The sequence below is a fragment of the Diceros bicornis genome, chromosome 29, assembly GCF_020826845.1.
Source record: "Diceros bicornis minor isolate mBicDic1 chromosome 29, mDicBic1.mat.cur, whole genome shotgun sequence".
In the NCBI taxonomy this organism is placed as follows: Eukaryota; Metazoa; Chordata; class Mammalia; order Perissodactyla; family Rhinocerotidae; genus Diceros; species Diceros bicornis.
The window spans coordinates 17,589,831-17,617,800 of NC_080768.1; the positions used below are offsets into that span (position 1 = coordinate 17,589,831).

The 27,970-nt window shown below is 38.7% G+C and overlaps 1 protein-coding gene across 2 annotated transcripts; it reads left to right on the forward strand.

Moving 5' to 3' along the window:
* Positions 1 to 271: 271 nt before the first annotated feature.
* TLR3 (toll like receptor 3) lies at positions 272 to 17,505 on the forward strand. Of its 2 annotated transcripts, none has more exons than XM_058525012.1 (5): positions 272 to 673; positions 9,581 to 10,033; positions 11,588 to 11,779; positions 13,954 to 15,806; positions 16,043 to 17,505. In XM_058525012.1, exons 2-5 carry the CDS (start codon positions 9,590 to 9,592, stop codon positions 16,269 to 16,271), a joined length of 2,718 nt encoding a protein of 905 aa, XP_058380995.1. In that variant the 5' UTR covers positions 272 to 673; positions 9,581 to 9,589; the 3' UTR covers positions 16,272 to 17,505. The 2 variants fall into 2 exon arrangements, with proteins under 2 accessions (XP_058380995.1, XP_058380994.1); XM_058525011.1 differs by having other exon boundaries at positions 272 to 663.
* The last annotated feature ends 10,465 nt before the right edge of the window (positions 17,506 to 27,970 follow it).

A 27,970-nucleotide genomic window follows, 5' to 3' on the forward strand; every position in this document is an offset into this window, starting at 1 on the left:
ATTGTACTAGATTCTGACAGTGTTGCGTCAGTCTTTGGTAAAAAATAGAGGAAGTCGGCACGCCTGGTGGCGCAGCGGTTAAGTGCGTGCTCAGCTTTGGTGGCCCGGGGTTTGCAGGTTCGGATCCTGGGTGTGCACCAATGCACCACTTGTCAAGCCATGCTGTGGTGGCGTCCCATATAAAGTGGAGGAAGATGGGCATGGATGTTAGCCCAGGACCGATCTTTCTCGGCAAAAAGAGGAGGGTTGGCATCAGATGTTAGCTCAGGGCTGATCTTCCTCACAAAAAAAAAAAAATAGAGGAAGTCACTCTGAGTTAGGTATTCATTAACCTCTAGAGGATAGCCCTGCCCACACCAAGTGGTGAGGTCCCACTCTTTCAACTTCCTCTGTTGCTAAATCTTTGACCCTTTTAAGGAAACCCAAGGGACTGTACCCGAAGAAGAAAAAAATGAGACATTTTTAAGAGGCAATGGAAGACACCTTCTGCCGAGATTGTGCTTTTTTTCCCCTTTGCCTTTCTTAGAAGGCACCAACTACAAAAGGCTTTTTTTTTTTTTTTAACTTTAGTTTCACTTTCGAGTTTGTAGCAAACTTGCCACACTTCGATGAAAACGACTGGATTTGGACTAAGGAAAAAAGGAATGGTCAGCCATCCTTAGAGTAAGTGAAGGTATATATTTTAAATTCTTATTGGGATAGGCTCTCTTATGTTGGGTAAATCTAGAATGCATGTTGGTGTTTGTATTCTTGGGTCTTTCTTTGATTTGGTGATTGAAACCCAGGCAGACTCATTCAACAAGAACGATGGGAAGAAAAGAGAGCTATGTAGCCACGGGGAGAAATGTTTCGTAACTCAGAGTACAAGGAATAGCAACAATTTCTAATTAACACGATAAAATATTTTATGCAATAATTAAATTATTTTTTCCTTTTGTAGAGTTCTATACCTGGAAAAGCACATTAGGGAAGCTATGGAAATCATTTTGCAACAGCTTTTTAAAAAAAATCACATCTTTGTCTTAAAGATACAAAGAGCTTATCTCCTCAGTTTTGTTGGCTGGAGAGGAGACAGGAGCTGGCATTTTATGTTACTGTGCTTGAAAAGGAGAGAACATTCCCGGTGTTTCTAGAAGTAAAAAAATGAGTTTCTTTGGCTTAATAAAAGAAAATGGAGGAAGCTGAGAAGTGGAAAGACATTTAGATGTATAGGAAGATCAGAAATTAGCAGCAGCAAATGTGGGCTAGTCAGAGGAAAATGGAGCCCCTTGGATAGTAATAGTTCCAGCAAGTTGCCTCCCAACTTTACAATATGATTATGTGTTGGTGTGTGTCTGCATATAAGTGTATCTGCATAAATTTAGGAAAAAAATACTGTGACTTTGCAAACCGAACTGTACAAGCCAAACTATGACAAGTGGTTAAATAAGTAGCCTGGCTCCAGACTCCATGTCCTAACCATGATGTAATATTGTCTCTCGCTTGGATAAAGAAATGGTAATCCTATGCACCCTGAAAACGCTTTCCAAAATTGCAAGGCCCAGTGAGTCTATTTTTCATTTCTTTTTAGCTTTCTTTGTTTCTGTTATATCTCACTCAACAGCAACTTTTTCTTCACTCCCATTTCATCCTCTCACTGCATTTTTGTTTGTTTGTTTTTCTGAAGCACATTCTAGAATAACTTTTCCTATGGGTTGCATAGTTATAAACTTACTGAATCTTTGCATATCTCAAAATACTTTTACCCTTATCTTTAATTGTTCACCTGGAAATGAAATTTTAGGTTCAAATTTATTTCCTCTGCATGTTTTGATAGCCACATCTAGTGGCTGATGTTGCTGATGAAAAGTTTGTATTAGTTAGGATCTCTTTCCTTTGGAAATAATTGATCATATGTTCTCCTTAGAAGGTTTTAGGATTTTCTTGTGAATGATCACAATTCTGAATGAGTCACATACCATTCTCTCTGTGTATTTTTAAAAAAAAAATTTATGAGTATGTATTATTCTATTTATTTAGTTAGTTAGTTAGTTATTTTGGTGAGGAAGATTAGCCCTGAGCTAACATCTGTTGCCAATCCTCCTCTTTTTGCTGAGGAACATTGGCCCTGGGCTAACATCTGTGCCCATCTTCCTCTATTTTTTTTTTTTTAATGTGGGTTGCCTGCCACAGCATAGCTTGATGAGTGGTGCAGAGGTCTGCGCCCAGGATCTGAACCTGCAAACGCCAGGCTGCTGAAGCGGAGCATGTGAACCCAACCACTATGCCACCAGGCCAGCCCCCTCTCTGTGTATTTTCCTCTCTTACTGGTCCTGCCTAGCACTTGGTGAGTCTTTTCCATCTGATGAAGTGTATCTTCCAACCTGGGAATGTCTTTCAGTCCTTCAGGGATATGCTTTGTAAATGGATTAGTCCTTTTCAGGAATCCTGATCTCTACCTACAACCCTTCCAGGAAAAGTGTCACCTGGACAAGGAGGAGAATATATTGCAGGGACTGTACCTGAGAGTTGGTAAATCGAGGCAGTACCCTTATGGTACGGGGAGGAGAGGTTTGGGAGAATCTCAGAGAGGCAGAGCTGGGGAGCTGGTCCTTGGTTTCTAGAATGTATCGTTTCCAGCCTCCCATTCTTCATGCACCTGAGCAATTTGATAAGGGGCATCCTAGCTGGCCTGGGCCTATGGATGTAAAAATTGTGTGTGGCTTTAAAAATATTTACTGCCAGTATTATAAAGGCCATGAGGTGGGAACGTTAATCTATGGAAGCTGATTTCTTTTCTGTTTCTGAGAAATAGAAACAGAATAAAAGTAAAACCACTAATATTTTTTTTTTTTTTTTTTTTTGGTGAGGAAGCTCAGCCCTAAGCTCACATCTGCCAATCCTCTTCTTTTTGCTGAGGAAGACTGGCCCTGGGCTAACATCCATGCCCATCTTCCTCCACTTTATATGAGACACCGCCACAGCATGGCTTGAGAAGCGGTGCGTCGGTGTGCGCCCGGGATCCGAACCAGCGAACCCCAGGCTGCGGCAGCGAAGTGTGCACACTAAATCGCTTGTGCCGCCAGGCCGGCCCCTAAAACCACTAATCTTTAAAAGCATATTAGAACAATTCTAAGTACTCATACTAGTCCTATTTTCCTGGAATTAATCATCTAAAATGATTCTATTCTCTAAAACTTACCTGGAATTCTTGTGTCATGACTTTTAGACCTTATGAAAAATCTATTTAAATATCATTATTGTCGATCCATCTCCACACATTGAGAATATATTCAATTTTTTTCAATATCTGAAAGTGAAACTAGAATAATGATCATACCAGGGAATATCACATCAGCACACATCCCACCAAAATAGAGTGACTATATATGGAGATAAGAATGGTTTTCTTGAGCTGATTAACTGCCCATGGAAAGCTCTTCAATCAACATATGTTTGTCCAATCCTGGTTGTGTTCCAGTCATTTTTCTAGGCACAGGTCACACTATACAAAATAAAAACAACCATGGTCTTTACTATTACAGCTTTACATTCCAGTAAGGAGGGATAATTAAATAAATAGTTAAAAAAAAAATTTAAGGGGCCGGCCCAGTGGCATAGTGGTTAAATTTGCATGCTCTGTTTCAGCAGCCCAGGGTTTGCAGGTTTGAATCCTGGGTGCGGACCTACACACCGCTTATCAAGCCATGCTGTGGCAGCATCTCACATATAACATAGAGGAAGATGGGCATGGATGTTAGCCCAGGGCCAATCTTCCTCAGGAAAAAGAGGAGGACTGGCAATAGATATTAGCTCAGAGCTAATCTTCCTCTCATACACACACACACACACACACACACACAAATATATTTAAGATAATCTCCATCAACCATAGTGTGGAAAAAGCAATCTAGTAAAAGAATAACAAAATGGAAGGATTTACACTTCTGACTTCAAGACTTACTGTAAAGCTACAATAATCTAAACAGTGTGGTGTTGTCATAAGAACTGCCAGTATTTCAGTAGAAGAGAGTAGAAAACCCAGATACAGACCACACCTAAACACTCATTTGGTTTTTAAGAAAGGTACTGAAGCAATGAAGTTGAGAAAGGAAAGTCATTTCAAGAAAAAATAGTCTGAATAACTAGATGTGCACTTGAAAAAAATGAACCTTGACCCTTATTTCACATCATACAGAAAAATTAAGAGAGATCACAGACCTTAATATAACAGTTAAAACCATAAATCTTTTAAAAAGTGTAACTTGGGAGTAGGCAAAGTCTCTTAGGACACAGAAAGCAATAATAATAAAAGAAAAAAATGAAAAAAATTAGATTTTATGAGGGGCCAGCCCTGTGGCTTAGCGGTTAAGTGCGCGTGCTCCACTACTGGCGGCCCGGGTTCGGATCCTGGGCGCGCACCACCTCACCGCTTGTCTGGCCATGCTGAGGCCGCATCCCACGTACAGCAACTAGAAGGATGTGCAACTATGACGTACAACTATCCACTGGGGCTTTGGGGAAATAAAAGGAGGAGGATTGGCAGTAGATGTTAGCTCAGAGCCGGTCTTCCTCAGCAAAAAGAGGAGGATTAGCATGGATGTTAGCTCAGGGCTGATCTTCCTCACCAAAAAAAAAAAAACAAAATTAGATTTTATCATAATTAAGAAGACATTATCATTTATTAAGAAAATGAATAAGAAACCCACAAAATGGGAGAAAATATTCATACAATATAAATCTAGCAAAGGACTCATACCCGTATATGTATATAATTCCTATAACACAATAATAAAAAAAGAAACAACCTAATTAATAAATGAGCAAAATATTTGAACACACAAGGGAAGATACACAAGTGGACCATAAGCACGTGAAAAATTGTTAAATATCGTTAGTCAGCAGGGAAATGACAATTAAAACCATAGGAGATATTATTACACACCCACCAGAATGACTAAAACTAAAAGAACTAATAGTACCAAATGTTGGTATAGATGTTGGTGGAAGTGTAAAATGGTACAAAACTTTGCCAAAAGATCTAGCATTTTCTTATAAAACTGACTGTTCACTCACTAAATGAGCCAGCAATTTCAATCCTAGGTATTTACCCCAAAGAAATCAGTATATATATGTCCATAACAACATGTACAAAAATGTACATAGTAACTTTATTCATAATAATAAAAAACTTCACACGACCCCTGTGTCTAATAATACGAGCACGGACAAAGTAGGGTACAGTCATACATGGAATACCCTTCAGTTAATAAAGGAAAAGAACTACTGAAACGTGCAACATGGGTGAATTTCAAAAATACCGTCTGGGTGAAAGAAGCCCTATTTAAGAGAGTGAATATCATGCCATTGATGTGAGGTTATAAACCACACAAAACTAATCTGTAGTGGAAAAAAGCCAGAGCAGTGGTTGTCTCTGGGAGACGAGATTGGAATTAATTGGGAAAGGTATGGGACACTCTTTAGGGTTTGGGTTGCACAGGTGCATGCATGTGTCAAAACTCAGAGAATGTACATAAAGATTTGTTCATTTCATTGTATACAAATTTTACATCAGAAGAAAAACTCTATTAACATTCTTAAACTGAAGGTAGCAATGCACATTCTTTAGAGGGAAGGGTTCTGATGTTGCAGAATACCTTGGTGAACTGGTGATGGATAGAGGATGGATAGGTGGGTAGATATATGACAACACAAGGGTGTTCACTATAAAATTCTTTGAATTGTGTTGTTTAGGATTTTTCATTAGAAATATTGGAAAAAATTAAGTGTGCTATAGCTATATTCTGTATGAATGGATTATTCTACAGCAATGAAAATGAACAAATGCTGCTACAGGACAAGATGTGGATGAATCTCACAACCTAATGTAGAGGAAAAAAAGGCGTAAAATGATACTCAGTGCATGATTCCATTAATACATAATACAAATGCAGGTCAACTTAATCTTCTGTGTAAGAAATTACGAAATGCTTGTCTTTGGGAAGGAGGAGGTGGTGACTGGGAGGGAGCTGAGGGGGACTTCTGGGGTGCTCATGGTGTTCTGTTTCTTGAGCTGAGTGGTGAATACATTGACATGCTCACTTTGTGAGAATTCAACAAGCCGTCCGTTCATGATTTGTGAATTGTTCTGTAGTATTTAAAATACAATTGCTAAAATTAAAGAAGTATATATCAATATAAGTCCCGATACAAAAAGTTAAGCTTATATCTAGGAATATAGCATAAAAGGATTAAAAGGAGACTTGAAATACAAAGAAGATCACATAGCAGGGCTGATGTCTACCTAAAAATGGTTCCAAAGGAGAGAACATAGGAGAAGGAGGAAAGGAAAGGATGCAAGTAAAAATAGAAAAAGAAATTATAAAAAGTTAAGGAAGACATGAATCTGCAGATTGAAAATGCCATAGAGTGCATAGCTACATTAAAGGAAAGACTTAGTGTGAAATATCGATGTGAAATTTTACGTTACCAAGGACAAAGAAAAGATTCTTCCAAAGAGAAAAGGGAAGAGAAAATAAAGACATCCTTTATACAAGAGAAGGAAAATCAGATGGGCATCAGATTTATTTTTAGCAATACTAAATATTGGCTATTAGAAGACAATGGAATAATGTCTTCATGATTTTGCATAAAAAGTATTTTGAACCTCAAATAGCCTACACGTCAAATTTATATAAGGACAAAAACAACAAAAAACAGACATAGAAGGACTTAGAAAGATAACCTCCTATAAACCTTTTGGGGAGGGAGGTAGAAAGAACTACTCAAGGAGATACTCTAGCCAATATAAAAAAATGTTGTAAGAAAGAAGGTAATGAAATCCATAAAATAACAGCATTAACCTAAGAATGCAGTGAAATGGATTCCACGATGATAGCCGAGTGGCAGGTGTTAGACATATTCATCCAAACTGGCCATTCAACCAAGAGTACCATTAAGAGGCTGGATGATCTTGATGTTAATGGAAATGAAGCCACACATGATTCTTCATTCAACAGGAATAAAATAGTGGAAATTATAAACTTAAAAAAATCACGGTCCAAATAAGCAGAAAACTAAACCAGGCATAATTGTAAAGAATTGATTTAGCATAAGAGAGACAAATGCCTGTTGCCTTGAGTACACATGGGTCACCTGCTTGGAGGCATAGGGTTATATCTTCTGCATTCAACTGCATTCATGTTTTATTCGTGGGCAATATTAATTACTTAAGAACTCTAATGCAAAGATTCCATAAATTAAAATTGTATTTGCTTTCATTTCTATGTGCAACACTGTGATGGTTACTTAAGGCTCTTCAAATCATCCATTTAAAACATCCAACACGACTATGTTTAATCTGTAAGAATTACAAAAATTTTATAGAAAAATAAAAGTATTTTATGCAATGTTTTCTAAGCAATTTTTATACAGTGTATAAAATATTCTTATTAAAATTTTTAAAGGCCTTTGGATTTTGTGAATGACGTATTAGCCAGTGCTTAAACTTATTATTTTCAGTCTTTAGACTAAAGTAGTAGGGTATAGTGACCAATGGATGCCTCATAACCCAGGACTTTCTTTTCATTCTTCAAAATGAAATTGAAAAAAGAGAACAATTTTTAAGAAATCTGGCCTCCTTAAAGGAAAAGGATTTGCAGTTGTGCCGGGAAGATTCTGGTTGCTTCACAGCCTGTGAAAGCAGCCCCAGAGTCTGTGCTGTAGCTCCCCACTTAACCCAAGTTTGCTTTAATAAGGAGCTTATCAAATCTTTTCAATCATCCGTGAATTTCCTTGAATTTCAATTATTTTACATGTTTGGCTTCTTCTACTATGTCCTTCTTGTTGAATGGTTAGCTGTGATTGTCTCATGATATAAATTGTCTTTGTTTTGCATAGATTTTCTTTATAGTAAAAAATTTACCTAATAGAAAATAGTTATAATTATTCATTTATAAATCATGAGATTGTTATACTGATTAATAATAGTAATAACATTAAATGTTGCTTTATGCCAGATATTGTAAGGTTTGTCTCCTTTAATCCTCATAACTACCTAGGAGGGAGGAGCTACTGTAATCATCTCTATTTACAAGATGAGGAAACTAAAGCCTGAGAAATGAATTGACTTGCCAGAGGCCACAAAGCGGAGGAACCAGGATCATAACGCGGAGGGTGTAACTCTAGGGTTTGTTCTCTTAATCGCTATGTTTCTCTAACTCTTACTGATCCTGCAGTGGATATTTATTTATATAATCATAAAAATTGTAAATGATATTTATTGACTTTAGATTTTCTGAATTGATCTAGACCAAGTATGTCAGACTTAATCATAGTTCAAGATAAAAATGGTAACTTTTTATATCTTGACAATGTCAAGCAATGTTATTAGCTGACAGTCTTAGGAAACGAAAGGATGGAAGAAGTGTGTTGAAAATACAGGAGTGCACTTTCCTGTGTCACAAGGCGAGGAGTCAAGAGATTTTGTGTAAAGTTGGCAAACATAGAGTTTTAGGGGCTGGCCCGGTGGTGCAAGTGGTTAAGTGCGCACGCTCCACTGCAGCGGCCTGGGGTTTGCCAGTTGGGATCCTGGGTGCGCACTGATGCACTGCTTGTCAAGCCCTGCTGTGGCAGCGTCCCATATAAAGTGGAGGAAGATGGGCATGGATGTTAGCCCAGGGCCAGTCTTCCTCAGCAAAAAAAAAAAAAAAAAAAAAAAAAAAAGAGGAGGACTGGCAGATGTTAGCACAGGGCTGATCTCCTCACACACACACACACACGCAAAAGAAATAGAGTTTTAGGTATGTCTTCAAAACTATAAATGTGAGGCCGGCCCCGTGGCTTAGCGGTTAAGTGCACCTGCTGCGCTACCAGTGGCCCTGGTTCTGATCCCGGGCGCGCACCGATGCACCGCTTGTCCAGTCATGCTGAGGCCGCGTCCCACATACAGCAACTAGAAGGATGTGCAATATGACATACAACTATCTACTGGGGCTTTGGGGAGAAAAAGGGAAAACAAAAAAAAGGATTGACAATAGATATTAGCTTAGGGCCGGTCTTCCTCAGCAAAAAGAAGAGGATTGGTGGATGTTAGCTCAGGGCTGATCTTCCTCACACACACACACAAAAAAACTAACTATAAATATAGCAATAGATTAAATTAAGTTAAAAATAACTAAAGAAAAAATGTGAAGAGGATGAGGGAATAGTATAACTAAGATCCTTATCTTTATAATGGGAAGAAAATACTCAATATCAGTAAATGAAGAAATAGAAATGCAAGCGTATTATTTAGGTTTCTGGAGGTGACCATGAGAATTCAAATAGAAACTGTCAAGAGGCTACCTTGGAACATTGCAGCTGGGGTGGAGGTGAAGAACGAGGAGAGAGTTTGCATGTTCCATTGTTTACTTTCTGTGCTGTTTGAATTATTTCCATTTGAAGTATTACTTGTATAATACATACTTGTATATCATAAAAGTTATGAGTAAAAAGATCAGACATAGTCACATTTGGTTATATATTTTACAAAAAATATACCAATGCATGGGAAAGAATGTCTTATTGATGTTGTCCATTACTTTTTATGTTTCTGTTATAGGACAGAACCATGACCCAGGGGTTGCCATATCATATCTACTCCTTTTTGAGACTCTTGCCCTTTTGGGTACTGTGTGCATCCTCTACCAACAGATGTGCTGTTAGACATGAAGTGGCTGACTGCAGTCATCTGAAGTTGACTCAAATACCCGATGACCTCCCGGCAAACATAACAGTGTTGAATCTCACCCATAATCAACTCAGGAGATTGCCACCTGCTAATTTTACAAGATATAGCCAACTTACTATCTTGGATGGAGGATTTAACACCATCTCAAAACTGGAGCCAGAATTGTGCCAAAAACTGCCCTTGTTGGAAATTTTGAACCTCCAACACAATGAGCTATCTCAACTTTCTGATAAAACCTTTGTCTTCTGCACGAATTTGACTGAACTCCATCTAAGATCCAACTCAATCCAGAAAATTCAAAATAATCCCTTTAAAAATCTGAAGGTAAGGTGAGAATATTCATTTTTGTATAAGAAATCAAAAATGGTGTATAATGTTAAGTTTTCAAGTCACTTATTCATCCTTACACTTAATCTCTGAATATCAAGGTGAAGAATAAGAAATCTGATCTACCCAAAAGGGGGGGGGGACCCCACACACAAATATTGCCATTATGATTGGAAATGTTTTCGAAAGAGAAAATGCCATTTTAAATCAATTTCAACCTTAAGTCAATTTCTGCCTCTCTTGCTTCCTCCCATTAAGAATAGAACTTAGACACACGAGGTAGAAATCAGGGAGGAATCTTATCTGTGATGATCAGAGAAGAATCAGAATATCCCATGAGGAACACGGCAAATAAACTCTCAGCGCTGCTGATTTAGCACCTGAAGTAATGAAAAAAATGTCGAATCCAAATTCTGACTTAAGTAAAGTTAACAAATTGATACATGATAAAGCAAATTGTTTAACTAAAAATTACCTACTCTTGATTTAAACCATCGCCTCACAATACTGCTTTTCCAATGGGTACCACCTTTCTCTTTTCAAAATTTGAAATTTGAATTTCAAATCTGTGAATAATGTATGTTATTGTTTCTAAATCTGAGACAATTATTAAGTGCTTTTCTTAAACCAAAGCCATTTTCAAAACCTTTATTTTTTTCATTTTATGGACTTATAAAAAACTAAGCATTCTTTGACCTCAGATGCCAAGAATAACGTAAAATTTAAATATGCTTAGAAACAGTTATAAAATGGTTTGCTTGCTAGGGATTTGAAATTCTTTCTTGTGCCTTCTTAGATTCTGATGTGAATGAAATATCTTTGCACACAAAGACTTCAAAATCTGGTTAGAGTAATCATTGGCAAAATGTTATTTTTATTTTTAAAACATAAATAACAGTCTTGCTCTCTTTAATAGACATAAGATTTTGCCCTAACATATATCATCTTTTCCTTACCTTTTACCTGAGTGGAAGTTCACATGTTCAAAAGTAGCAGGAGGGATAAGATACGCTACAGCACTGAAAAAACAAAGAAAAATTAATATTCTGTACTAGCCATGATGCAAAATTTACATAATTATCCATCTTTCTCAATATAAAAATCTTTTTAGGATTTCATGGGCAGCAAAGATCTACTCATGCTTTTTTAAGAAAACAGTTTTTCTTCTTTTTTTCTGTTGTTTAGTTACAAGACTGTTACATGACACTATATGTTGATAAGCCACATGAATATTCCTTATATCATTATAATGCTTATTATAAATAAATGAGTAAATAAATAAATGCTTCTTATGAATATTTCTTATATCACAAATAAATAAAGTCCTTTTACTTTGGTAAGAGAAATAAAGTGATTCTTGAAGTAAGAAACTAAATTCTTGCAACAATGGTATTTTCAATCACAAGAAAGATTTTTTATTATTCCTACTGTCTGTTTTCTGTAGAATAACAGAGAAGACATTTTGCTGTTGAGTTATTTCTAAGATTCATGCACATTTAGAGAAACTATTTTTGGTGGCAAGACTCTAACATATATTTTTTTTTCTCTCAGAAATTAATCAAATTAGATCTATCTCATAATGGTTTATCATCTACGAAATTAGGAACTCAGCTCCAACTGGAAAATCTCCAAGAGCTTCTATTATCAAATAATAAAATTCAGGCACTAAGACATGAAGAACTTGATTTCCTTGGCAATTCCTCTTTAAAAAAGTTAGAGTTGTCATCAAATCAAATTAAAGAGGTAAGAAGTAAGGTAAAACTATTTTGTGTTCTGCTTTTAAGTGTGGGCTGTTCCTAATTGTGTCACGTGGGTAAGAATCTAAAGATCTGTAGAGAAAGAAGTGATAACCTTTGCCACGTCTTCCAGAATTCTTCACATTTATTGCTTGGGGTCATTGAAGTCTTCCTCACAAGGAAAGGAGTTGGGTGACAATTAGGAGCTGGGACTCTGCCGTCAAACAGAAGTGGCTTAAAATCCCCATTCCATTACAAACTAGTACTTTGACCTTGGGGAACTCGCTTAACCTCTCTGGGTCTTAGTTTCTTCACTTGTAAAGTGGAAATAATACCATGTATCTCACAAAGTCTGTGAAATAATTAAAATAGCATGATGGTTAAGAGCGTAGGCTTTCAAGTTGTGTTAGCTGGCTCCCTATCTGGGCTTTCTCTCTTAATAATTGTATGATCAGGCAAATTATTCAAGTTCTGTCTGCTCCAGTTCCCCAGTTTTAAAATTGGCCTAATAATAGCACTATTTCATAGGGCTGGATGGGAAAGAATTCAGCACAGTGTCTTCTGTATAGTAAGTGCTCCATAAATGATAACTAGCATTCAACTTTATAAAAACCATCCGATAATGGAGTATACCTAGCTAATCTTCTCTTTTTGGATCCATGATCTTCAATTTGTTAACTACACAGCTATGTTGTACACAGCTATGTCTGTATTTTATTCCTTTACAGGCTGCGAATAAGAATGTTGGAAATTATAAACAAAAATCAGATTTTTTAAAGCTGTATTAATTTTCAGACATAAAAATAGACTGTGTACAAAATTATCCCGAGAGAGTAATTAAATATTTTATGCAAGCTACTCAAGTTAATTTTTGAATAGCATTATTTTCTGTTTAGAATACTTATTGGAGAAATCTTATAAAATGTATAAGTAATGAGAGGGAAAATAAAAATCATCCAAAAGCCCACAATCCAGAGACAACCAATGTTAGCATTTGGGTATGTTTATCTCCAGCTTTTCTCCAAGTAATAAGAGAAAACAACAGCAACTGAGATTCATAAAGCACTTAACTGTGTGTCAGGCACTGTGACAAGTTCTTTTTTAATATTTTTTAATATGGTCCTATAATACATATAGTCCACCTTGTTCTTATCATTTTACACAAGAGTAAACGGAGATGAAGAAAGATTATGGAACTTGTCCAAGGTCTCACAGTGACCAGCTGGTCACAGAGCTGGATTTCTGACAGTGTTAGATCAGGGCCCATTCTCTTAACAGCTGTGCTATATTGCCTCTCTGAGGATGACAGTGTATCCTGTCATTTAAAAGTAACACCGTATCATGAACATCCTCCATGCCATGAAGAATTATTCAAAAACTTAATTTCAGTGACTGCAAAATAATCTTATTATGTAGATTTACCATCATTAATCTAATAATTTCCTGCTTTGTATTTTGACTGACTTTACTTACACTAAAGCACACGTCCTTCCACATTTCTTTCCTTTCTTCCATTAGCCCTAACATCTCCCATATGACACGGTAGAAATCTGAGCCTCTTTGCTCTCCTGGTGGATTTAACCGCCAGGGACTGCCTACTGTCCTGTCAATTGCTTCTCTCTTGCCTTCTGTTCTCTTTTTCCAGTGCTGAACCCCAGAGCAGCCAAGGCTCCTGGTGAGGGAATGGGGGCAGAGTGGAAGAGAGCTGGAGATGCTGTAATGAAATAAAGTCAGGAGAAAACCTTGGTGGCAAGACCGGTGATCTCTGAACTCAGAGTTACAGAACAGTGGTCACTGAGACAGAAATGAGATCTGCTCCAATGGTGACTTTATAGTTTATGAATTCCAATTATACTCAGTGTGATGAAGGAAAAGTACCAGGAGACTTAACCTAGACTGGGAGGTCAGGGAAGGCCCGCTGAAGAAGTGGCATCTCAGCTGAGATGTGAATGCTGGGTGGAAGTTAACCAGTGGCCAGGGGAGGTAAGGGGCTGGAGCAAGAGGTGGGTGTTACAGGCACAGAGTAAGGAGCTGTGCATTAGAGGGATGGAGAGAAGACCCAGAGAGGTGGTAAAAGAGGAAGAAGGATTGGGTAAAGAATTGTGTTTAAGCTTTTCAAAGGTTGTACAGACTCTGTTGTGTTTTGGTTATTAACCTCTCTTTTTTTCCCTCCACCTTCAGTTCTCTCCAGGGTGTTTTCATGCAATTGGAAAATTATTTGGCCTCTCTCTGAACAATGTCCAACTGGGCCCCAGTCTCACACGGAAGCTTTGCTTGGAATTATCAAACACAAGCATTCAGAATCTTTCCCTGAGCAACACCCAGCTAAATATAACAAGCAATATGACTTTCACTGGACTAGAGCAGACAAATCTCACCATGCTGGATCTTTCCCATAACAGCTTAAATGTGATTGGTAAGGATTCCTTTGCTTGGCTTCCACATCTAGAATATTTCTTCCTGGAGTATAATAATATACAGCATTTGTATTCTCACTCCTTTTATGGGCTTTTCAATGTGAGACACCTGAATTTGAGACGATCTTTTACTAAACAAAGCAATGCCCTTGCTTCGCTTCCCAAGATTGATGATTTTTCCTTTCAGTGGCTAAAATGTTTGGAGTATCTTAACATGGAAGATAACAACTTTCCAGGCATAAAAAACAATATGTTCACAGGACTGGTAAAACTGAAATACTTAAGTCTATCCAACTCCTTCTCAAGTTTGCGGACTTTAACAAATGAAACATTTCTGTCACTTGCTCATTCTCCTCTGCGAATACTCAACCTAACCAAAAATAAAATCTCAAAAATAGAAAGTGGTGCTTTTTCTTGGTTGGGTCACCTAAAGATACTTGACCTTGGCCTCAACGAAATTGGGCAAGAACTCACAGGTCAGGAATGGAGAGGTCTAGAAAATATTGTTGAAATCTACCTGTCCTACAACAAATACCTACAACTGACTAGCAACTCTTTTGCCTTGGTTCCAAGCCTTCAACAACTGATGCTCCGAAGGGTGGCCCTTAAAAATGTGGATAGCTCCCCTTCACCTTTTCGCCCTCTTCGTAACTTGACCATCCTGGATCTAAGCAACAACAACATAGCCAACATAAATGATGAACTGTTGGAAGGTCTTGAGAAACTAGAAATTCTGGATTTGCAGCATAACAACTTAGCACGGCTCTGGAAACATGCAAACCCTGGTGGTCCTGTTCATTTTCTAAAGGGTCTTTCTCACCTCCACATTCTTAACTTAGAGTCCAATGGCTTTGATGAGATCCCAGCAGAGGCCTTCAAGAACTTATTTGAATTAAAGAGCATCAATTTAGGACTGAATAATTTAAACATGCTTCCACCATCTGTCTTTGATAATCAGGTGTCTCTAAAGTCATTGAGCCTTCAGAAGAATCTCATAACATCAGTTGAGAAGAATGTTTTTGGGCCAGCTTTCAAGAACCTGAGTAACTTAGATATGAGCTTTAATCCATTTGATTGTACATGTGAAAGCATTGCCTGGTTTGTTAATTGGATTAATGGTACCCATACCAACATCTCTGAGCTATCAAACCATTATCTTTGCAATACTCCTCCTCATTATCATGGCTTCCCGGTGATGCTTTTTGATACATCATCCTGCAAAGACAGTGCCCCCTTTGAACTTCTTTTCATGATAAATACCAGTACCCTATTGTTCTTTATCTTTATCGTACTGCTCATCCATTTTGAAGGCTGGAGGATATCTTTTTATTGGAACGTTTCGGTGCATCGAGTTCTTGGTTTCAAAGAAATAGACAGACAGCCAGAGCAGTTTGAATATGCAGCGTATATAATACATGCCTATAAAGATAGGGATTGGGTCTGGGAACACTTCTTGCCAATGGAAGAAAAAGATCAAACTCTCAGATTTTGTCTGGAAGAAAGAGATTTTCAGGCAGGTGTCCTTGAACTTGAAGCAATTATTAACAGCATCCAAAGGAGCAGAAAAATTATTTTTGTTGTAACACATCATCTATTAAAAGATCCATTATGTAAAAGGTAGGTGAACACTGTGACATTTTAAGTGTGTACTTGTTTTTCAATGGAGCTTTTAAATATTACTAACATTATTACTCATGACTCAAAGAATTTTAAAAATAAAATTAAAAAAAACCAATCTGACTTTTAGTGACAGATTAAAGTAAATTCTAAGGGGAATTTTAGGTTTTAGAGCTTCTGGCTTTTAAAAGTTGTCTATTGATATATAACTTAATTCAATAATTTTTTTAAATTAGATTCAAGGTACACCATGCAGTTCAGCAAGCTATTGAACAAAACCTGGATTCCATTATATTGATCTTTCTTGAGAAGATTCCAGACTATAAACTGAACCACGCCCTCTGTTTGCGAAGAGGAATGTTTAAATCTCACTGCATCTTGAACTGGCCAGTTCAGAAAGAACGGATAAATGCCTTTCATCATAAATTGCAGGTAGCCCTTGGATCCAGAAATTCAGTACATTAAATTTATTTAAAGACTAACTTAACAAAGGAGTAACTTTCTCAATTTATAAAGTTCCATGGTAAATTTAAGTTTTATTTGAAAATAATGTAAATCTGTTTATTCATATTTATAGGTTAGAATATTATATCACAATTATATCTCTTCTATGGAAATATGTCTCCCTACTTTAGGCCTTTCATTATCGATTAACTTAATTTGACCCCGAATAAACATATAAGAATATCCTGTACTAACGAATATACAATTGGTTACTGAGGCCTATGACAACTTAAGAATATTTTTAAATATTCTTCATTTAAAGAAAAGTTCAAATTATATGAGGATTTGTGATAATTATATTTGGGCTTTTTTGGATGCATTCATAGTAGAATAAAAGATAATTGTTTTAAGAGGTACAATGCTATTTCAGTTGTAAAAGAGTAAAATATATATCCACATTTTTAAAAGTTTAATTACAGTATTTTTTTAATTGAAAAACTTTGTATTTTTGTGGTGCCTATCCAGCGTTGATTTCTTAAGTGTTAAATATCATTTTAATATACATACTCAAGGGCAGAAAACATTTGCCATTCATTTTTATTACTTAATAAAATAAATATTTTAATAAATCCTTACTTATATTTTCCTGATATTTGGATTTCTGCTATAGGAGGTATTAGAAGAAACAATTCTCTTATTGAAAAGTATTGCAGATAGGTTTGCTTCCTGAAGGTTAATTAATAGATTGGCTTTGTGGAAACAAAAAGTTGTCTTCCCCTGGTCACTGACTCAGGAGATGGCCCTGGCCAAATCACTTGGTCCCACTGGGATTCTTTGACTCCTGATCTTGAAAATTATGATGATAAACAAAATCTTAACTATTCTCGTGTAATTAGTGATGATGATCACGGTATAATACATTCACATGGAATATATTATTGTGCCATAAAATAGTATACTGTGTGTAAGTTATTCCTTATCTAGGAAGACTATTGGGGGCTGGCCTGGTGGCATAGTGGTTGAGTTTGCACACTCTGCTTCAGCAGCCTGGGGGTTGTGGGTTCGGATCCTGGGTGCGGACCTACACACCGCTCATCAAGCCATGCTGTGGTGACATCCCATGTACAAAATAGAGGAGGATGGGCACAGATGTTAGCCCAGGGCCAATCTTCCTCAGCAAAAGCAGGAGGATTGGCAGCAGACATTAGCTCAGAGCCAATCTTCCTCACCAAACAAACAAACAAAAGGCTTATCTAGGAAGACTATTATTTTAAGTTTTATTTTTGTTTTACAATAAAAAGAGTCTAATTGAAATAGACATGAATAGCTTTTTAAAACCCTTATATTCAAATATAAGAGAAAGTTAAAATTATAATACTGAGTTAATTTCTGTACTCGAGGGGCTCATTTGCTGAATTTAGAGAGCATTTGAGATGTCACATTTGGGAACTTTGATTTAAATAGTTCAGTATTCTCAGGGCTAAGTTCACACAATCCTGGAAGAAGTAATACCCACTGTACTGCTGGTTCTGAGTGTCTCCAGTCTCCCAACATTGTGAGTGTATGGAGAACTCCTTTTCCCTTTCACATTGTACACCACCCTTACAGATGAGACACTTGTCTTTTCCGTTAAGACACAATGTTTCCATTAAGATTCATTTTCTAACTGTGAAATAATCCTGTTTTATTTTGGCATCATAAAATAAAAATCACGACTACTTTTTTTCTTGATTCACTTTGTATATTATCTCTCTATCAATATTCTCAACTGCCTTAAAATATTTCTAAATCAATTATTATTATGAATTAATATATATGATCAATTTGTGAAAAGCAGGGCAGGAAGTAATTTTGCTTTCATTCTCTTGCTTATTTGCGTATGAGATAGTTGATCCAATGGCCACAATTTAAATTGAGTCCAAATGTAATTTTTTAAAAGTTGTTTAATATTTAAAAGGTTAGGATACACAAGAGATGACCTGTTTATTTGAATATAAGTAAAACTAATAAAAGGTGTAAGCCTTGACTTGTGGTTGACTTACACTGGAAGCAACATTCTGAACTTCTGCGAGCTGTCCTTTATAATTGTTCTCAGGAGGAAGCCTTCTCCCTTGGGTTCAAGACAAGGACGGGGCAGAAAAGGGTGCCTGTCTGACCTATTTAATCTCCACGGGTGAGCTGACTTGCTTGACTGCTCTCACGGTGCCATCATGTCATGTGTTCACTCCAAGTTCTTCTTCCTGTTTCTCACTTTCAAAACAAGTCCCCGCTGAATCAGCAATATTGAGTTTAAAATAAATCTAGGTATTTAGATTCTACCCAAAAATGACACCTTTTAGATTGTAATAAGAAGTAGATACAATTTGTTAATGAGGAGGGGGTTTTCAATGCCATTTATTTAACAATGTTTAATTATTCAAATGTCTACATTAGATTATTTGTAAAAGGGACTTGTTAGTAAGTGATGGTGACCATTAGAAAATGTAAAGATGCTCCAGATCAAGAGCATAAAAAATACTTCTTGCAATTTACAGAGACAGAAAGTAGATTAGTGTTTGTCTGGACCTAGGGTCGGGGGAAAAGAGGAACAACTGCAAAGGAGCAGGAGAGATCTTTTTGGGGTGAGGAAAATATTCCAAAATTGGATTGTGGTAATGATTGCACAACTATGTAAGTTTACTAAAAATTATTGCATCATACACTTAAAACAGGTGAATTTTATGGCATATAAATTATATATTAATAACGCTGTTGAAAAATATATTAATTGAGCATCTATATGTGCCTAGCTCTGTGCGAAACACTGTGGGGTACAAAGGATATGAGATACATTGCAGAAAATGGGGCAATAGAAAATTGCCCCATAGGAATTAGGGTAGGAAGGGATTATCAAAGATGGACCTAGACAGGGAAGGTTCCACAGAAGAGGATCAGACCTTTCAAAGGTGGGTAGGATTTTGATGAGTGAGGAGGAAGACGGCAGAAGGAATATTAAGATGGAAGGTAGGGAGGGAGACATGAGCTCGGTGTTGGGAGACGGCAGAGATGCTGCAGAGGATGGAACCATGTTGCAGAAAGCATGGCAGAAGAGTTAAGATTTAAGGAGTTAGGTATTTTGAAATTGTAACTTTATGAGTTTCAATTGGCAAAACTAGAAATTATAATAAAATTCCCTCCCATGATCTGTGACTTAGATTTATGTGACAACTAGTTGAATAGAGGAGCTTAACTTATAACTTCACAGTCCAAATAGCCAGGCTCACTCTCACATAACAGAAGGGGATTTGAAGCACTTATTTTTCCTATAAACACAGAAACCTGTATTACAATAACAAAGCATGACAATTAATTTATCATTAGTGACTAATTACATTAGGTGATACGTTAGTCATTCTTAGCTCTTGCAACTCTCTAGCCTTGATCCACCTTTCTGTCCAACAGAGAAACTGGTTCTGTCATGTGATGTTCCCCCCCTCCAGTTTAATAAATAATCCATTGTATACATTGGGCAGGAGTCATGGGACTTTTCTATGATGGCGCTTTTCTAGTTCTACGTGAGAATTTCTGAGCAGCCAGTTTTCAATTCTTAACTCTCCTTTATCTTAAGTCAGTTCCGTAGGAAACAGACACCCAGAGGGAGCCATACGTGCAACAGGTTTGGGGGAGTGCTCTGTTTTACAAGGGAGTGAAATAAACTGTATTGAGAAGGGAGAGAATGATGAACTATGGTGCAATTGCAATGGTAACCGAGGCCTTAGCAGACCCCATGGGGAGCTCTGGAGCTGGAGTGGCACTACAGAGTTGACACAAAGGGGCTGGACCACTGTCCCCTCACATCAAGCAGTCATTGGATGTAGGCAGTCCCAGGGAGGAAGTGTGACCTGGAGCAAAAAGCTTTGCCCAAGAACAATTCCAAAGTAAGGGCTCAGTTGTAAACCATCAGGAGCTAACACTCTGGGCAACTGAAAGTGTAGGTGCTGGGTCCTGAAGGGGAAATCTCAGCAGTTCACTACAGCATCCACTACACCTTCTAAGATATTTAAGAATTAAAATAGCCATAGATTAGTTGGTTTCTTTAAGCTCTTCTGCAAGCTTCCAACCATTTTATTTTTTTAAATAAATTCTCTTCCAGAAATTCTGGAAAACAAATGACTTCATAGGAAGCCAACATTTTTTTTTAAACAAGTATGCTTTAATAGTCAATGTCTTCCAGTCAAAGGCCACCAGGAACACTTTTGCAGTTGAACAAGTTGGGTTTACTACTCATTGCAGTGAAGGAGGAGACACACCTGAGAAACTGTGGGGTTTCTCAGTACGAAGGTGCTTTAAAGAACCTATTATACAGATTTGGGCTTTCTTTGGGTGATGTGAGAGCCTTAGGAGAGCCTTCATTCTAAATTTTATGCTGTCATAAAGGGGGAAATTTTATGATTGGGTATCTCAATAAATCTTATCTATAGAGAGAGGAGACTAGATCAAGGATAAAGTTGGTTATCACTAAAGAAATAGCAGTCACTTAGGAGAGGAGTGTTTATGGTATTTTGAGAGTGGCACAATGACCTTATTTTTGTCTATACTCAGACGCAATTGTGAAGTGGTCACGCTTTGTCTCATTTTACCGTGTCAGAGCAACCTTGTCTGAGGTTGGTATTCTGTGAGATTGTCTATGCCCAGTGAGAGAATAACGCGGTCTAGCTGTGAGTGCCAGGCTGGCTTCCAGATGTCAGGGGCTGCTCTTGTTTTCTTTCTCAGCAGCTTTCACACAGGTATCTTTTTGGCTCTTTGGAGAGATATCTTTTTATTTTAGTGAGCACTTGGTTGCAAGTGACAGAAACTCAATGTAGTTTAGGCAAAAAGGGAGAACGTTTGTGGGAAATTGGGGAAATTGGGAAGAGGGCAGGGATATAACTAGCTCTCACAGAGAACTAGAACCAGGGGCTCAAATGCCACCATAGCTCGTGTCTACTCCTCTCTTCTGTGCTGGCGGCATTGGTTTGTACTGCTGGAAGCATGGGTGCCCAGGATCTCTTAGGCTCCCGTTCAACCTCAACAAGGAACTGTCTTGTCCTAGTCTCGATGTCTAAAACTTCAGGAAAGTTCTCTGATTGGCCTATCTTGGGGAATATGTCCATGCTTGTGGCCTTAGTGGTAGAGTCCTGTGGTTGCCCACTAGAACCATGTGGATAGAATGTTCTTTCCCAAGCCACCATATGAGACATGTGGAACTAGTTTACTTGACGAGCTGGCCTCAATAAGATACAAGCAGGAATCTGTGTTATTCTTTCTTCCTCTCAAAGCTTATTATATCATTTAATATTCATAACAATTTCATGAGGAAAAGATATTAAAGATGGGAGAACTGAGGCCCACAGAAGCCAAGTGATTTGTCTGAAGTCAAAAAGCAAGAATGTCGAGGGCCAGCCCTAATGGCCTAGTGATGTTCAAGTTTGGCGCATTCTACTTTGGTGGCCCAGGTTTGGTTCCCGGGCATGGAACCACACCGCTCGTCTGTGAGTAGCTATGCTGTGGCAGCGGCTCACATAGAAGAACTAGAAGGACTTACAACTAGAATATACAACAATGTAATGGGGCTTTGGGAAGGAAAAAAATAAAGGGAGAGAGGGAGAGAGAAAGATTGACATCAGATGTTAGCTCAGGGTGACTCTTTCCCAGCAAAAGAAAAAAAAACAAGAATGTCCAAAATTCAAGTCCAAGTTGGCTTGGCTACAAAGCCATTGATGGCCCCACTGTGACACAGAGTCAGTCTCCCTAGCCATGGAAGGATACACCATTAGGCAAACTGCACACTTTCTAACCAAAGATTGATAAAGCGGGGAGCAGAGTCTTCATGAACATTTGCCAAATTCTCAGTCATGCTTATTATTATTAACATTAAATAGGGCTGGCCCCATGGCTTAGCGGTTAAGTGTGCACGCTCCGCTGCTGGCGGCCCAGGTTCGGATCCCGGGCGCACATTGACGCACTGCTTCTCCGGCCATGCTGAGGCCGCGTCCCACATACAGCAACTAGAAGGATGTGCAGCTATGACGTACAACTATCTACTGGGGCTTTGTGGGGGAAAAAAATTAAAAAAAAAAAATAATAATAAAGGTTTAGAAAAAAAAAACATTTAATAGAGCATTTCCTATGTACCAGGCACTCCTTAAAGTCCTTTTTATATATTAATTCTTTTAATTCTCACGCCATAAGGTACTATTATTGCCTTCCTTTTACAGATGAGGAAACTGAAGCACATGGGTTATCTAACTTGCCCAGCGTCACATCTCTGCCACTTACTGGAGTCATGGTTTGAACCCAAGTAGTCTGACTCGAGTCTGAACTTTAAAACTATGAAAATACTACGTGATATGACATTGACATTGACTGTGATATGTCATCTAGAAATAGGAAGAGGTTGAAGATCTGTCACTACCTCTTTAATGACAGCGTTTAAAATGGTGAAGAAACACTCAATGCATGAGTTGTATCGTAGAGCACAATGGGAGCTGTTAATTGGTAGTTACTCTTTTAATTTGATAATAACAGATAGTCAAACTACTCATTGTAGCTATCTCCTGTAGGAGACACCACTAGTTACCTACCCAACAAACATGCCCGCCTCTCTTTCTTTCCTGATTTATGCAGCCGTGATTTTGTTCAGATGGCAACGTGTTCGGGGAAAGTGGACCCCTTCTCGAGCACTAAAGGATGCAGCATGATTACAAAGCATAACAACTCTTATTTCCCCTTTGCTGATGAGTTTAGGGATGGAATTTCAACCTAGTTCTGGCCAATGAGACTCAATTGGAAGTCAGCTTGAGAAGCTTCTGGAAAGTATTTTATTTCTTAATAAGAGGGAGAGAGAGTGAGCTGTATCTTTTTGCCTCGAATGTAGTTATTTGTGGAAAAGATAGTTGGGGCTGAGGGCGCCATCTTCAGACCTCCAGGAGGAAACAAGCCGTTAACTCGCTGACAATGAATGAACAAAAAAGAAAGGAAGATCTTGAGTCTCTGATGACATTGGTAATTCACGGGACCATTCCCAGAACCGGCTTATTGTGGGCTTCCTGCTTTGTGAGCTACTTAAACATCTCAAATGCTCAAGCTACTGTGAGCGAGCGCTTCCTCTGTTACTTGCAGCTGAAAGTACCTTAAAAGTCTCATTGGTCTGGTCTCTGCTCTTTCCATTACACTATATCTGCTGCCACACCCAGTAGATTCAGTCATGCTGTGTTAATAATCTCCGTGCTCTAAAGCTGCTTTTTGATAGGTTTAAAGTTGTTCTTGTTTCAATATGTTTCCCTCGGTAGAATCCAAAGTCCTTAATCAAATATCAAGAAGGTTTGCCTGAGGCTTTTGAAGTTTTGATCTGTTTTGTTTTCTTTTATCACATTTATCATTGAAAATAAATAATACACACTTATTGAAAACACTCAGTACAAAAATGAATAAACTTATAAGTAAATGTAGCTATAATTTCCTTCCAGATCCTTTTTTGGGTTATTCAATGTACCTGGCATCATATACAATAAAAACTAATATCTACTGAAAGCTTATCCTGTGCTAGGCTCTGTTCCAATGACCAAGCATGTATTAATTAGTATGTATTAATTAGTGTAACTCTCACAAAGTACCATTATTTGAGATAGGAACCGTTATCATCCCTGGATTACTGTTGGGGAAACTAAGGGACAGAGAGAGGCCTGGGTGTCGGTCACTGGCAGAGACAATATGAACCCAGAAAGTCCAGCTCCAGGGTCTCCCACACTGTACTATCTCCATCGTGGTGCTTAGTAAATATTTGTTGAATCAACAAATGTCTTTCATTGTTCAGAAGTTTTAAATTCTTATAATCAAATTGGATAGTTTTCTTTATAGGTTCTGGCCTTGGTGTCATGTTAAGTGAGGCAATTTAAATTCTTAAACAGATTAATTACTCAGGTTATTTGTTTTAATTTTCACGTTCCCAAAACACAACATTTCTTCATAGCAACATGGTCATAACTTCCTAATACTTTCTCAGTGATGTAGCCAACCGTTATTATACACATCAGAAAACCAACTCATCAAATTGTTAATTAACCAATATAAGCAGAAGAATGTTATCGCATAAAACATTGCTCTGACATTTCTAATAAAGTCTATCTCAAATCAACACTGTCGTAGTTAGAAACAAAGATTTACTGCATTTACTTTCATTTCATTACTCTGCCTGAGCCAGGCCATTATGGTACATCCCCTGGGGCTCATGTTATAAGAATGGCATGCTACTGGTAATTAACAGAGAAGCCTGGTAGCATCTAACATCTGTCTGAAAGACTGTTGATGGATGAACAATGGGTATAAAAGACGCAGCATCTTGCTAAGAATTGTTTATCATGTTTGCAATTATAGGTCATTTTCAAAGGACCTTCAAACAAGAGGATCAATCATTCATTCGTTGTGCCTTCTTCGCGAGGCTGCTGGCCAGAATATTACATCCACTACCCTAACTGACAATGATACTTCTTCCCCTGTCCTTTTCATGATTCTTGTCATTCTCCCCGTAGATTTCAGACAATTGCAATTATCATTTTAATTTGTAGCCAGCTTCTTAGAGCAAATAAACCTGCTGATGACTTTCATAGAAGTACCAACAAAATACTATGATCATGAAGTACCCCAAGAATTAATTAATACCCCAATAGTATATTAGTTTCCTAGGGCTACCGTAACAAGGTGCCATCAACTGGGTGGCTTAAAATAAAAGAAATTTATTCTCTTGCGGTTCTGGGAACTAGAAGTCTGATATCAGATGCCGGCAGGGCCATGCTCCCTCTGAAACCTGCAGGGAAGAATCTTCCTCGCCTTCTCCTAGCTTCTGGCAGTGGCTGACAATCCTTGACATTCCTCGTCTTGGCAGTCACATCACTCCAATCTCTGCCTCTGTCATCATCGTGTTCTCCCTGTGTGTTCAGATTCTCTCTTCTTAAGAGTGCAGCTGTCATATTGGATTAGGGCCCATTCTAATGACCTTGTCTTACTGTGATTACATCGATGAAGACCCTATTTCCAGATAAGTTCACATGCCCAAGAACTCGGGGTTAGGACTTCAATATATCTTTCTGAGGGACACAAGTCAACCCATAACAGATAGGATACTGCAAACACACCTCAGAGATAGAATACTTTCAAGGCTGGGATCTGGAAGAGTATGCAGATTTTCTGTAGCCTTATTCACAGTATCTGTATCCTTAAAGAAAATCATGTGCACAAAAGGGAAGTGGTTAGTAATGGAAGCACAGACCCATCTAAAGTTAGAGAGCCAAAGACAGACTCTGTCTTTGGGTGAACGCCCCACTGTTTATGTAGGGTTGCTCTCCCAAGAAGGAGGAGGGTGATTGGTTGTTGTGGTTAATGTCCTCTAGATAGGAACTATGTGACTCACGCCCCTTGCTTTGATTCTATGCTCATCTACCAATCTTTCAACTTAATTTGGTCTTAACAGGAATACCTGTCTAGGGAAAGAGTAGAGGACAACTCTACATTTGTGTAATTATTAGTTAACACATTTGAGTTGAGGTTTATGCATCAGTATTTTATGAGTCAGATTAGTGGGGCTCCGTCCTGGGCCTATCAGATTTCCAAGCCTGAAAAATCAGGAACCCTGAGATGTGGCAGTGAGCAAATGCTGCTTCCAAGGAAGTGGGTGAGTTGAATCAGGCTTCACTCGGCAATGGTTCTTTGCTGCCTGTACCTGCAAGTTATATTATATATGTTGAGAATCAATTAAATGATTAGCATCTTACACTGAAAGTGCATACTCTAGAAATGACCTCTGCTTGCACTGAGAGTGATCTAATATATTGAAGATTTAATTGTTCTATGAATCAGAATCAAGATCCTTATGAAATAAGCAAACAAAAAATCTTTAGGAAAGAGCTTTGCAATCCTGAATGATGCTGTATGACAATTGTCCGATGTTCTGTGGGACCTCACACACCTCTGAGGCCACCTGATGAGTTGCTATGAAAGAGGGACAATGAGAATATGAGCAATGTTGACGGTCCATCCCCAGCCTGCTTCTGGCGTCCTCACATGATGATGGAATTGGCACGGGTTCCCTGATCTGACCCTGAGAGTCTGCCTGTAGTTTCCGTTGCTGCTGTCGGATATGTCAGTTACTCATTCCCTCTTCCCCTCATTTTGATTCTTCACTGTGTCCTGGTGCTTTACATGCTGACAACTACATGCTCTTCCCACTCCCAACATCCCAGGGCATTGATAATCCGACCCTTATCAGCCTTGTGTCTTATTTCTCTTAAGCACATAAATGTTCTTTCCTCAAGCTAATGCTGACTGTGACGGCTGCCCCCATCTGTACTTGTTTTCTGGGCCTCTCACCTGACACTTAGCGTATGATGTGAAGCTGATCGCTCCACCCCGTGGGAGGAGAAGACCTTCTTTTTTACATCTCAGTGCTTCACACAATCTTGAAGTAGAAAAGTGCCCAGCACCCGTTTGTTTGTGGTAGTCAGATGCAGAAAAGGGATCGTGACAGGACATGGCTATCATAGTAGCTGTCTACAAAAAGATGCAAAGCTTGGCATTACCACGAAAACTGACTGCGGCTCAGAATATAGCTGGATAACTTGCAAAAGACTAAGCTATATAATCATGAATGCCAGTTAATTTATTCACTACCAGACTTACTCATCTCCTTTCCCTGCCTCTCTCTCTCCTGAGATCAGAACAGAAACTCTCTGCTGAACATAAGTGGATAAACCCTGTCAATATCTTATTTTTTAATCTTGCCCCAAACTGACCCCCCACTACTACAGATATTCACTCTCCAACACTCTCTCTTTCACATGTATTTCTTCAGATTTAGCAAAATGCAGTTTATTCTGTTTAATAAAAAACTCTTACCTTTCATATCTGCCTTTGAGTTTGTATCCAAACCAGTCTAAATCCAGTCTGAGTTCTCAAACATTCTGGTGATTAAATCTCTTGATTCACTCCAGTGGGTGTTTAAACACATACATTGTACATGGATCTTACTAGTTTAGCTATTAGAGTCCAATCTTATTTCCAAGTTCTTGGGTGAGGCACTCGCTACTGTTCCCCTATGTCATCTTTAGCGACACACCTCGGTCTCCTCACCTGAATACACGTTTTTATTAAGCTTCCCTCATATCAGAGAGCTGGCCCTCTCCCTGACCTGCCACATTTGGTCCTGTCAGACTAGATAGGTTCTAGATCTTTTGGACCCAGGGTTATCTTTCTCAGGGCTGTGTTCAAATTCCTCGCCCAGCCCAGGAGGCTAATCTGGCGAAGCTCTAAGGGCGATGGAGAAATTGGAGAGTGCTCCTTTAAGGCAGAGTGGAGGAGAGGAGCCAGGGTGACTGTTGTGGACACAGCCCCAGGCTGCGGTCTGGGGCCCAATTAGCGGTGAGCTAAGCAGGGGTTTGTTTAGCGTAGCAACCGCCTGCGCCGTCCCGGGGCCGTCGGGGTGTCTCCGCGGGCGGAGGCCCGGCTCGCCAGGCTCGGCGCGCGGGGGCGCTGGCAGCTGCAGCACGTCGCCTCCGTGGGCTGCGGGACCCTCGGGCCTCGGGGGCCTGGCAGCACTGGGGCGGGGCAGGGACTGCTCCCCGCAGAGGGTGGCCGCGGCGGCGGCCTGGGCGTCGGGGAAGGTTTGTCTGAAGTGGTGCGCGGCTCGGCGCGCGAGAGGGTCCTCCGTG